Genomic DNA, 14117 nt, shown 5'->3' on the forward strand with positions numbered 1-14117 from the left:
ATTCACCAAATCTCTGTCTGTCACTCTGTGGCAGACTCGTACCGCGGAAAGCGCCCGACTGAAGCTTCTGAAACTTGGCCTGTGTGTGTCTCACTCTCATATGACCCCAAGGTCACCAGCGGTAACCTTCGGCTTCCGAGAACTGATTTTTTTTTGTATATCTGTCTGGAGTGGGACACACAAATTCTCAGTGTGTTCGGATGATTGCATGCATCGGCTTCCCTGATTGGCCAACCCAAACCGTTGGCTTCAGGGATTAGGGGAGCATCAAGTTACATTTGTGCCGCTCACCAGTATAAGTCCCTGATTGGCTAAAACGAACCGTCGGTTTAACTGATTGGCAGAGCTTCGCTTAACGTTTGTGCCGCATAGCCAACAGAAAGTGGGCAAAAGCCATAATATGGCTAAAGAATGATAAAATAATGGCAGCAATGTTGGGATGGAAGGGGAGAAGGAAGACAAGTGGGTGAGATGAGAACAGAAGGCACAGTACGGGAAGTAGGAGAGAGAAGGTCATCATAACGTGTATGATGACCATGTATGTATTCCCCACTTGCATCGTTCCCAACATGCCCCAAGTAGGCCGAGGCGCTGGTCTAGTTCATGTAATATTATTGTCATTCTGAATGCTAGTAACAATACAAATCTGTCACGGCACGTCACCCAATAGTCTAGAATTTGTATGCAATATATATATACCATGTACAGCCATATGTTGACAACACTGACTCTTTGTGGCCATATGATCGACAGTTTGTAAATGGAAAGAAGGTTGAAGGATCTGCAGGCTATACTGAAATATTGATAGAATGGATAGAAATAATAACCCCTGGCAACAAATGTCAGTTAGGATTATCATTCACAAAATGATTCGACCTTCGTCTTTTATATAGCCAGTGAGAGCGACTTTTTCCTTAGTGTTTTTTCACCATAGGCTTATGCAATAACCTAATATACCTAATAATAATAATCAATCATGCGAACGCCTGTTCTGCGTGTGTGTGTGTGTGTGTGTGTGTGTGTGTGTGTGTGTGTGTGTGTGTGTGTGTGTGTGTGTGCATGCGTGCGCGTACGTGCGTGCGCACAAACACACACACACACACACACACACACACACACACACACACACACACACACACACACACACACACTAGACTAGAGAGAGGCAAGAGAGAGATGGAGATTGAGTGAGACAGGTAGAGAGAGGCACTGAAACTGCGGAGCGCACCACCATTCCATTCCATTCCATTCCAATACTGTCCACGCGCTTCTCAGCCTACACACAGTAACCAGTGCAGAACGTACAACATGATCGACCACGTTCACGACAGTGCTGCTGTTGCACAACAATATCCACAAATAGCGTTCGCATAATATGATCACCCCAATATTATTAGATATATTTCCGTGCAAACAAAAAGGTGACACACTGCCACTGCAGCCCCAGCCTTACGAAAGAGCCCCTTTTTAAATGCCGCTGTGATATTATGTCGTCTAACGTGAGGAACCTGTCCGTGAATGAAGCCCTCAGCGCATCATCATCATCATCATGTCCATGAAAATGATGATGTGGAGAAGACTGACTGATTACTAACATCATATGGAACGATCAAACCTCGCGTGGCTTATAAGAGCTGGACACCCGCTGAAGCGCAAACACAACATCGTACTCACGCACATACAGAACGGATCGAATCCACGGGCATACCTACCGATGGCGAGGTATCCATGTAGAGATAGAACATCAACAGTTCCTCCAGAACGGCTCCGTGTTCATCACCTCAGCATCAGCTGGTTATAGCAGCAAAATCGTCATTCCTTTTTGAGCGACGTTCGTCTTAGCCAATAGCATCAGGGACGTTTCTCTTGTAGCCAATGGCCGTACAGTAAACCAAACTTGTGGTCCAGAAGGCGGGTCATGGTGTGCTGTCCAGCAGTTGCTTCTATGGCTTGAACAAGTGTATGTCAGGGGTCTTCAACGCTTTTCAGGTAGGACCCCTTAGCTGAAGGAGAGACGAAGCAGGGACCCCCACTGCATATTGTATAAAATTGAGTTGCAGTTTAAACTTTTTATAGGCTACTTGTTGTTTGACAGCACCATCACCATGTGTTCTACAATTATGTAGGCAATGTTTTTTGTTTGTTTGTTTACACATTATCTTGTCAATGTTGGTTAATGTGCATTTTCAGACATTTAAAGTATCAGCTTAATTTTTATAGTGTTCCAGTTAAACATTTGTCTGCTCATTTATTTTTTGTCATCACTTCCAATTTCACTTGTTTAATTTGTATCCTGTCTGAGTTCTCTATCCTGATTAGATAAAATTGGTATCCTGACCTGAAAATGCATTTTCTGTTTAATAAAGAGCTGGAGAGACATTGAGACTCCTAGCCTGGTTCCAGACAAATCTGCCATTGCAAAAGAGAGATTAGTCTGGCCATGCTAGGCTAGGAGACTCCTGCTACTGAACAAACACCATAGCAATGAGTACTATCAGAATATAGTGCTATTTAACACTTCATTTAACCAAAGAAAATCACTTACCCTACCTTTAACCACTTAATGTCTTAATCCCTCAATCAATACTTGGCTCTGTACTTGGTCTGTATATTTTCTCTGCACCAAATCTCTTCACAGAAAATAGCTGATCTACAGGCTTTGCTGTTTTTTACAAAATTAATGTTCCCCCCAGATTAGGAATGCTAATTATGCTAGTTTATGAAACAAGAAAAAAAATGAAGACAACATTCAGCAGCCCCCCTGTAACCCCCTAGGGGTCCTGTACAACACAAACCAAAACTTTACAATGACAATGTTTGTAGAAATTGACAATGATACAACACTGGAGATTCATTACTTGATTGTTGGTAATATTAGCACGGAAACCATCAACAGGTAGTTTTGCAGAAACTTTCCAAACCTTTGGGGCAGTTTCATAAGATTTCAAGATAATACATGCATTCAATTAAAAATACATTTGAACCCATTCCTGGTGGTTCTCAATCTTTTTCATGTCAAGGACCCCTGAATTCATGTATTTGGCCATGGACCCCCATCTGAAATTATTTTTTGCCAGGGACCCCCATACAAGAATGTATCAAAAATATTCAAAATGTATATCGGCTATTTTCAAATAGCCAATGTATATACTGTATAGTCTGGTAAAGCCCCTCCCTCCGGAAAATCTCATCAAATGGAAATGAGATTTTCCGGAGGGAGGGGCTTTACCAGGCTATATACTGGGTTGAAGTGGTTAAACTGATGTTGATGCCATATTAACAGATTTTGCTGGTGACCCCCTGGAACCCCTTCAAGGGTCCAGGGGGTCCTCGGACGCCACTTCAAGAACGACTGGTCGGGCCCCCAGGGGCGGTCCCCACATGATTTTTGGGGGGGTCCCCAGATAAACAGTTAAGTGACAATTTGAGGACTTTTAAGACCTTTTTAATACCAAAAAAAAAAGGAAAGAAAAAGACCATTACTGCATCAAAAGTAATCAACACACTATATATAATATAAAAACTGGTCAAACATTGGTCAAATTTTCAAATAATATAAGAAAGAGCTAGGCTTTTTTTTTTTTGGATAGCCGATCTACAAGCTCACAATGCCTTGCAACCCAAGGCGTTGTGAGCTTGTAGATCTGCTATTTTCATAATATTTATCCGTGAAACCGAGTCAAACTAAATGTAATGCCTCAACTCCAACATTGAGGGGGGGGGGGGGGTATTGAACCAATGTTCTACACAATCTACAGGGACCTTAGAGAATACTCAGGGGCCAATGACAATGTCAATGTGTAAGCCACATGCTTAGACAGTAAAATCCTTAGAGGTAATTCAACTCAGAGACCATACAAAATGTATTGTCCATTGTAGTCTACTCTCTCAGAGTTAAATTAACACTCAGAACTATGTATAGCTTAATGCATCCTCTGCAAAATAACTAACAATACCATTTATTGAGAACAAATGCAATTCAAATATATATAATCATAAACAAATATAATATTGTGTTGATAATAATTGTGATTCTGTTTAGAGGATATATATGTAAGTTAAATGGGTCTTTAACTTAAAAAATAAAAATAATAATCAAAAGATATTCTAAGGTAAATAAACAGGGGAAAAAAACAGGGGGAAAAAGTATATATATATATATATATATATATATATATATATATATATATATATATATATATATATATATATATACACATAATAGTTAGCAGATTCACATGAGTCTTTCACTCACATCTCTATAATATAATTGCCTATGGTTTAAGTGTTTCTTATTTATAAACTTTCATTTATCAGGAAGGTATGTTCTACACTCTCTCTGTTTCTAATGTCTCTGATAGAAAGACCATTAGGCCTACTGCATCAAAAGTAATCAACAAACTATACTATAAAAACTTGTGAAACATTGGCCAAATTGGCAAATAATATAAGAAAGAGGCAAAAACTATGAAAATAGCAGATCTACAAGCTCGACTGGCATATTTTTTTTAACTCGAGGAAATAGCCATTACAATTATTACTGACACTGTTTTATTGTAGTTCTAAGAGGCTATAATAGCCTACATCTCAGTTAACTGATGAGGCTATTTTTAATTTCCCCTTTCCTTTGACTAATTCAAACACCCCAACTCTCGTGTTTTCGTTTCCATTTGCCACGTAGTTTATTATGGAGGACCGATATAAAACATTTAAAATCTGCTAGGCTACAAATTAATAATTCTTAACTCCTTTATACCTCCAGTCGAAAAAATATGAATTACAGCCCTGCGTGTTGGACATGCGCGGAGGTGCACCGAATATGGCGGCTTGGTTGCATCTGATGAAAAGTGAGGAGTCGCTCATCTAAAATACCTTGTCCAAACGGTGGGTATGGCTTTATGCTTCCTAATTAGTTTCTCACATCATAAGTGATTGGATTCGTTCGCGTTATATATGCCAAGATGTGCACAAAAGCGCCACAGATGGTTATTAATTTCGAAATGTCAGTATGGGGGATAAGAGCATGTGTATTTCTTGAGGACGTTGAGCTTGGTGCGTAGTGTAGGAACACTGGGGCACATTTGCGGGACTCTGCAGTCTGGCAGTATACGTAGCTCTGCTCTAACGCTCTGCAAGGCGCGCTGCTATTCTCATAGACCGAACATTCCACTACCGTGCGAGGTCTCCAACTCTAGTAAAAAGTAAACGCTACTCACCGAAACAAAGGCAGTTTTGTGTTGTTAAAAGCCTATTCTCCAGGGTGGGAAGCCTCTCAGGACCCCACCTTCTCTGTATAATACACTTTTTGGGCAGAAAATAAAATATGTCCGCCAGATGGAAATTATTGTATTTACTCCACTGCGCCCTCTACAGATTTGGGCGATGGCAATTTATATTGTTTAGATCTGTAGAGGGCGCAGTGGAGTAAATGATATAACTTCCATCCGGCGGACATATTTTTTTTTCTGCCCAAAAAGTGTATCATACAGAGAAGGTGAGGTGCTGAGAGGCTTCCCACCATGGAGAATAGACTTTCAACAACACAAAACTGCCTTTGTTCTGGTGAGTAGCGAAATAGTTTTGTTTATTTTGACTAAAGTTGGAGACCTCGCACGGCAGTGGAATTTTTGGTCTATGAGCAGAGCAGCGCGCCTGGCAGAGCGTTAGAGAGAACTCACTAACGCTCTGGACCAGGGCTAGCAGTATATGGTGTTAATCGCTTGGCGTGTTGTTGTGAATGAATTATCAATCGAAAACAATGTTGGACATAATGACAGTGTGTCGTGTTGCTTGATACAACGTAGCCCGTGTAGTCCAATGTGTCCCCGCCCACAATGTGTTAACCAAAATGAAAATGCGTCACACTTCCTCCAAATTCATTTTAAAGACATCATATCTTCTACTTCCTCAGTGAGAATCTTTTGCCCCACATATCGCAATCCGGGGCACATGTCAAAAATGTATTGGTTGTCGGTAGACACAGCCCCCCCCCACCCTCCTTCCCACCCCAGCACCCAGTCACGACAGAACTGCAGTGTATTGTTACTGCCATTAGACAGTTATACGTTCAAGTAACTATATGCATGCTTTTTGATGTGCTGCTGTATTGATCTGAAGCGTTTTAGGTAACGCCCACTCCCCACTGCCAAGCAGTGCAGGGGCTTGACCGTGACGCTCATCACGCCCTGCCTGAAGTCTGACGGCTTCACAGCAGGAATCTGATCTTTACCACCAATCACACTCACTAACACACACACACACACACACACACACACACACACACACACACACACACACACACACACACACACACACACACACTCAACGCTAGCCTACTGTATGTGGGCGTTGTCAGTGTAGCCAAATTACATAATTGCAAAACTCACACATCTTGTGTAATAATAATAATAATAATATAACAACAACTATATGTGTGTGTGTGTGTGTGTGTGTGTGTGTGTGTGTGTGTGTGTGTATATATATATATATATATATATATATATATATATATATGTCACAGGGTGTTTGGAGAGCCAGGGTGATTGAAGACAGAGCGCTTGTTTTTAGGCACGGGGCTTCGGGGCGATGCGGGGCTTTTCGAGACAGGGTTTATTAGCGAGGCTCGCGAGGAGGAGGAGGAGAAGGAGGACGCGGCACTGCGAGGCGGGGGTTTATTACGTGAGGCGAGGAGGAGCTCCTCCTCGCGAAATAAACCGTCCTCCTCCTCCGAGGAGGAGAAGGAGAACGCGGAGAGGCGGGGCTTTGATGTGCCGACGGGGACCTGTCTTTTGTTGTTCCCCCCCACATAGCAACCAGGAAGCTACGCTAGGGGAACGCTGAACACGCGTGCACACGCACACGCTTGTCCACGACGGAGGCGCGCCGACAAGTGGAGCTTGAGGCCGAGGAAGCGCGCCCTCGCGCCTCCGGGCGCGAGTGCCCGCGCTGACCGGCCGATGCTCCACTTGTCGACTCAGCGCCGTTTGAGTTGTAAACCGATAGGGACAGAATAGTTCTTTTCATGGATCACTGTGTGTGTGTGTGTGTGTGTGTGTGTGTGTGTGTGTGTGTGTGTGTGTGTGTGTGTGTGTGTGTGTGTGTGTGTGTGTGTGTGTGTGTGTGTGTGTGTGTGTGTGTGTGTGTGTGTGTGTCAGGGAGAAACTAAAACAAAAGCCAGCAGAACACAATAAAAGTATCTTAACAGTACATTGAAAGCATGTGCGCGTGTGCGTGCGCGCGCGCGTGTGTGTGTGACTGTGTGTGTGTGTGTGGTCGCGGCCATATATGCTTGTGCACAAGCCTGGCTTGTGGCTCCCTCTAGTGTCTAGTGTTGCTTCTACAGAATTGCTGGGTGGGTGGTAAAAACGAGCGAGCCTTCTTCAATCACCCTGGTTCTCCATTCACCCTGTAACATATATATATATATATATATATATATATATGTGTGTGTATGCCTATATTAATGCATAGAACAATTAATAATTAGCAATGATGAGCAATGAGAATTACAGGTCATAAAGGTACTGTATATAGATAAATAAATAGCCACCTACTGTATAGGGCGAAGAAAGGACATAGATATGTTCCTGCTTGCCTAGTGAAGAAAAAACAAAAAAAAACAAAGGTGATGACATCTAAACTCAAATGTATATTTGTGAAACCATTGGTGATGAAAAAGTCACGTTTTAAGTTATCCTCGATCAAAATCACAGAATGGAATTGGCTACTTAATTGTTAAATGACATACTGAAGTGGGAATATACACAAAATATATCAATATAGCATACAGTAATTATTTCAGACTGTTTATAAATACAAAAATATATATTATTATTATTATTATTATTATTATTATTATTATTATTATTATATAATAATCATTCTTGCATATAAGTTGTGTTATATTGCTCAACAGTGTCGGGCTGTAGGCCTATCGTAACTGTTTTAATTGGGCAGTTAAATCATTAAAAAATATATTCATGAGGTTCAGCTAAAGTCCACCCAATGACTATTTTCTGTAAAACAATGACAACAACAGCAACAAAAAGATGAATTAAATAACTTTCTGACAACTGCTGACATCACAACAGTAGGCAACATGTCTTGGGTCCGTTTTCACATCTTTTCTGTATAGCGCTGGTGAGCAGTCCGCTAATCAGAGATCAGTGCTTTGGGAGAAATGGAGGTTGTAAAAATGAAGTGCTTCCTGGTGTGTTTGGGGTGGGGGAGTTGTCTGACCCTTTTGAACGAAGCAGACAGGCCAGCTCAAAGTAAACCCAGTCTGAAGATGGGTTGGTAGTGGAGTTGGAATCCTTTTCATGTCTAGCTAGCAGACTTCCCTGCGTGCACACCTCTTAATGGCTTTTTATGGCAGCTTGGAATCTTTATGGCCCCTAACTCAAAGGGATTCACAGCTAAAGACTGAGGGGGGAAGGCAAAGGACAGATAGAATACACTGTACTGGACGCTTAACTTGTTGAGACAACAAAAGTAGACCTCTTCTGCATTTGGAGCGATTGCAACTTCTCTTCCCATTTCCAGAGATTCAATTTGGAATTCATCATTCATCTTGGAATACTTTTACTGCTTCTCAGCTTTTTGGATTTGATACCATGAAATGACTACAGGAAGAGTAGGCTATGCTCTTATTTTAAGCATGAACTGGATCATTGGACCAGATTTGCTCAGCAGACTTGGGTAACAACTGTATTGTCATTTCAGTAGACTATTATAGAAAGTTGTTTCCCCTTGACAACTGAAACTGCAAAATACCATAGTTCCATTCCGTCTGCAAACCTGCTAAACAAGTTGATATTATATGCTTGTTCCAAAAGTATGGGAGTAATAATCAATAGTTAGTTTATTACCCCAAAAAAATAGGTAAAAGGTCCAACATTTTCATCTGCAGAATAAAATCCCCAGTGTAATTAGAAGTGAGACATTAAAAACAATAGGTGAACTTTTTGGATTACACAGCAGAAGTCATGTTTAAAAAGGACAGAAATCCAAAAGGTACTTTTTGTTTTGATATTGTGGATACACATGTTCATAATCAACACCTTTTGAAATGAAAAGTGATCCAAGGTTTTACAATGAAAGTCTGAACTCGTTACTAAGTTTTGCATACTTTGTTGTAACTGGCCACAATGTTAATGTCTGTATGGATTTATTTTTTCATGTGCACTAAAGGTATTACTCCATCATCATTGTCTAGTAATGTTGCACAGTATATAGTAAAATCTGGAGTCTAAAAACCCTTATGTCTCCATTTTACACGTTCAGAGATACATTAATGACTTTCAACCTGGCATCCATGCAAAAAAATTCAAACATAGTGGAAATAGCTTATATTTTCCCACTATTTTTGAAATAGGGTTTAAGGTGGTTAACAATTTGGATATTCCTGTGTAATCAGAGTCCTATAGTTCTGTAACAGTGACTATATGTAGCCTTGATGTAGCCATCAAATAGTTCTTTAGACATTTTCTTGTGTCAACTTCATACTTGGCAGTAAAGTGATTCTGATTCTATTTCTGATCTGCCACACACAAAAAAGTGCAGAGGGTTCTCAAAAAAGCAAAGATACAAAGTAAAAAACATGAGGTGGGAGACCACTGTGTAATGAAAACAACTGTTTAATACCTTCAAATAGGCATCCTTTACATTGCTTTTCTATGCACACAAACACACAAAAAGGCAGACTACTTGTATTTTTCTATTTCTGGCCTCCCAGGAATATTTCGCCACACAGTTTAGCAATGTTAAGCTCATGAGGATGAACTATGCCTTCCTGTGCTCTTGTCTCCAGTGTACGCTTAAGGAATCAACAAGGTCCTGTCCGATTTCGCCCCAGCTGGAGCAGTGCGGTTCCCCATAGTCATCATGGGTAGAACACCACACAGAGGTAGGCACAATCTGCTTCAATAACACTAACAAAAAAACTAAAGCAAAGTATGAATGACAATCCTCTTATTAGTATTCTCATAAAGATATTTTCTTTCACATTATTTCAATTACTCCATCTGGTTTCTAGCAGCAACTGTAGTCACTAGCATGAGAGACACCATTTCAATGCAGGTGATTACTAGTCTTGCGTAGCCAGACAACTATTCCACAATCTCCGAATGTATGACGGAAGCATTTGAAAATTGTGGGAGTAAACAGTCTGGCTTGCGAGACTTGGCGATTATTAAAACAACCTCCCCGTTTGAGCATCCTCAACACAGAATGCAAATCTGTGAGGATTAGCTGCAGGTTTCTTGTTTGTGTTATTAAGTCATTTTAACATTATGCTCCGTCCTACAGTCATTTCACACTTTATAGCCGTAATCCCACAGTACATAGTAAAATGATGATCTATCCATTTGTACTTGAGAGTGTGCAAATGTACATACATACACATTACATTTGTGTAACAGAGTTCAATTAATCCTCAGGACTTTGCAGTGTAGTACGAGTCTGATGATTTAATTGAGGCTGATGACTGGTTGACTGATCTCTCATTTCAGACCAAAAAGAAGAGAGGAAGGAGAGAAGAAGCAGTGTGACAGCAGGATCTGCTCTGGATAAATCCAATGGTTGGTTCTGACCGTGTACATGTTTCATTTGTCTGTTTCCTCTGTTCCTGTTCTACATCCATCCCATTTATTATTAAGTTCAATCCTACAGGTTTGCTTTTACACTCTTAATTAAAGGTCCTTACACACTGACATAGATATATTTAAAAAAGACATATACACAGATATTACACAGCAATAAAGCATCACGATTTTCATGCGGATCAAGGTCGATTGTTCATCACGAATAAAGGCATCAACCAGTATGGATGATGAAGCATCAACGATATGAATAGTTCACCAACATTTTGTTTATTTGTCACACCCGACCTTTAGGGTTAAATGAACGCAGAGTAGTTTGTTGTGTATTTTGAACTGTTCACACTAGCAGCGACAAAAAGCTACAAAACGACCAAGCGTGTTCAGCTACACTGTCACAGAGTCACTGTTGGAAGTGTTGCGCAAACGGCTTGTAGCCTGTCGCGTTTGTTACATACCAGTAGCGTTGCAATGATCTGTTCCACCATGTTATATCTAATTTAGCTACATGTCAGTTATCTACAATCTATGGCAAGCCATATGGTTACATAGTGGGATATTTGAGGGGGTAGATACATTTTCTTTGTTCTGTATCAAGGTTTTTAGATGGTTGTAACTAAAAGCTTTCAGTTAACAAAGGTCCATCTTTCCCTATTTGATAGAACCATTCAGTTGGGAAGAATACCTAAAGGAGACCTCCTCCCTTGCCGCCTCCCCTAACTGCTTCAGACAGGTAGCTGTTCATTACAGCACATTCTATATTTATTCTTATACTTATACGGTATACTGTAAATGTGGGGGGCCAAGCAAGGACCCTAAAAAATTCTTACTCCTTTGTAAAAGTGTTGTGAAAGTGGTTCAAATTGATGTGAGTGCATGGCTATGAATGAAGTCCTCTCTGTTTGGTCCCCTGCAGTCCAGGATCCCCCCAATAACTGACTTCAAGGCCGGTATGAAGCTGGAAGCACGTGACCCCCGCAACAACAACTCTGTGTGCATCGCCACGGTGATGGGCATGATGGGTACCCGTCTGCGCTTGCGCTTGGATGGTAGTGACAACACCAATGACTTCTGGCGATTAGTCGACTCGTCAGATATCCAACCAATTGGAACCTGTGAGAGGACCGGAGACATGCTACAGCCACCGTTGGGTTAGTTAGCATTTAACCAACCAAGCCTTTCACTATATGTAGTAGTTTGTTGTATGCCGAATAGGGAAAATAGGCGAGCGACAAGCTCACAACGTGTCACGATGCGACGTGTTGTGAGTTTGTCGATATGCTATTTGTTATTTTATTTGACAAGTGAGATACTTTCAAGTAGGTAAATGGTGGACTACACTTGTAAATACTAATACTAATTATGCAAATTCATGTTTTAATGTTGGCCAAGCCTTTTCTTTTACATACCAAACATTGCTGAAAGTAACAAACTAAGGCAAGTAATTCATCATCCTACTATAATTGCGTGAAATCTTTGCATATGCCGTGGTATGTTTTGAAAAAGGCTTGAGCTGAGCCATGTCAGTATATAAACGGTATCTTCACATGATGTCTGAAGTTTGTTCATTTGATCATGTTGTCAGGTTTCAGAATGAACGCGTCGTCTTGGCCCATGTTCCTCTTGAGGACATTGAGTGGAGCAGAAATGGCCCCCGCTTCAGCCTTCAAGAAGGTATTAACCTATTGGATGTAAAGGTTTCATTGTGCATTCACTTTCACTATGTGGTTCCACCACATAGTAAAAGTGAATGCACAATGAAACCTCTATGCAAAGATTTGAGTTAAAAATGTTTGCTTTAGAAAATATATATTAATATATATAGCTAAAATCTAAAATGACACATGCTTTCCCGGTTTTAATAGGTTAAGCTCTGTACTAACATAGCCACATAAACAGTAAGTGTTAATTTATCGTACAAATGTAACCAAATGGACCCTTCCAGGTCCATTTGTTTACATTTCTACATTGTTAAATTAACACTTAGGAATTTACTGTTTACTCTTCTGCGCGCGTGCATGTGTGTGTGTGTGTGTGTGTGTGTGTGTGTGTGTGTGTGTGTGTGTGTGTGTGTGTGTGTGTGTGTGTGTGTGTGTGTGTGTGTGTGTGTGTGTGTGTGTGTGTGTGTGTGTGTGTGTGTGTGTGTGTGTGTGTGTGTGTGTGTGTGCGTGCGTGCGTGCGTGCGTGCGTGCGTGCGTGCGTGCGTGCGTGCGTGCGTGCGTGCGTGCGTGCGTGCGTGCGTGCGTGCGTGCGCATATATGTAGGAACCAGCCAGTCCTGCTAAGAACCATTTCCAACCCGGTATGAAGTTGGAGGCCGTAGACAGGAAGAACCCCTACCTGATCTGTCCGGCCACAGTGGGAGAGGTCAGGGGTCAAGAGATCTTTGTCATGTTTGACGGCTGGCGGGGAGCCTTTGACTACTGGTGCCCCTTCGATTCAAGAGACATCTTCCCTGTCGGCTGGTGTTCCCTGACAAAACACAGCTTACAGCCACCTGGTAACTTTTGTAAGTACTGCTAGAATGTTTTTATTCATTTTATTTATAAAAGGTATTATATAACCTCTTATGACAAAAGCTCATGCTAACAATGTAAACGATATAATCCAACAAAAATGTGATTGTGAAAAGGTGAATAATAAGGATTTGGTCAGTTTAACTACGCTGAAAGATTTCTCCAATGTGTAACTTGGTATGTATGTCAATGATTCTGCTCACCATCTGCAAACTAGCAACTCTAACAGCTCTTTCTCTGATGAATAGAATTGGATACTATTGCCCTGATTATGGTATAATTGTAATTATAGTCAGTATTGCAGCTTTAATGTCATTTGGATTGAATGTGCTGTGCTACTTTAATGACAAAATGTCTGTTGGAGTTATTTGCCCAGTGAAGTAATTTTGTTTAGATTTGTTTTTGATTGAGGAAATCCTAATTACTGTCGGTTTTTGAACAAATAATGTTTAGATATCCTTATCAGCTGTAAGTCTGCTGATGTGCAGCATTAGTGTTAAGAATAGTGTGGAGCACGATTATTATTATCTGCCATTATTATTAACAACTCGGCAGCGGACACCACACTCCCTTGAGTCCTTGCCAAAGTCGGTCTGTCCCATTATGCACATGACCATATATGGGCATAGCAGTCGGATCTGTGGCTCTGGACAGCTGGATCTCCATATATGCCTATATATGGGCATATCGGGTTTGTTTATGGTTATGTCTGAGTCATAGTGAAATGCCTATATATGGGCATATCAGGTTTGTTTATGGTTATGTCTGAGTCAGAGTGATGTAGCCGTGGTCCGCCCCTTGTCTTGTGGGAACTAACAAGAGAGCCTTACCTGAGGATCTAAGGCTGTGTACCGGCTTATGCGGTTCCAGCATATCAGAGATGTAGCTGGGAGCCAGGCCTTGCAAGGCTTTAAAAGTCATCATTCAAATCTTAAAATCAACTCTGAAACTCACTGGCAGCCAGAGAAGGTTAGCTAGGAACTAAGCTAGGAGGTGTAATGTGGTCA

General features: G+C 41.1%; 1 protein-coding gene across 4 annotated transcripts in view; it reads left to right on the top strand.

Annotated features, from left to right (window-relative positions):
• The first annotated feature begins 4813 nt into the window (after positions 1-4813).
• The window catches only part of scml2 (Scm polycomb group protein like 2), a 32235-nt gene continuing 22931 nt past the window's right edge, over positions 4814-14117 (top strand). For 3 of the 4 annotated variants that reach the window (XR_013933820.1, XM_080439062.1, XM_080439064.1), the window contains exons 1-7: positions 4814-4884; positions 9809-9904; positions 10509-10577; positions 11258-11328; positions 11512-11746; positions 12181-12269; positions 12860-13103. Coding sequence is in view for 3 of the 4 variants with exons in the window: in XM_080439062.1 (XP_080295188.1) it covers positions 9883-9904; positions 10509-10577; positions 11258-11328; positions 11512-11746; positions 12181-12269; positions 12860-13103 (730 nt within the window). In the remaining variant the exon portion in view is untranslated. Of the gene's footprint in view, positions 4885-5515; positions 5563-9808; positions 9905-10508; positions 10578-11257; positions 11329-11511; positions 11747-12180; positions 12270-12859; positions 13104-14117 lie in introns of those variants that run through there. The other variant, XM_080439063.1, reaches the window with a different exon arrangement.

Source organism: Gymnoscopelus braueri (genome assembly GCF_963280865.1).
Source record: "Gymnoscopelus braueri genome assembly, chromosome: 1".
In the NCBI taxonomy this organism is placed as follows: Eukaryota; Metazoa; Chordata; class Actinopteri; order Myctophiformes; family Myctophidae; genus Gymnoscopelus; species Gymnoscopelus braueri.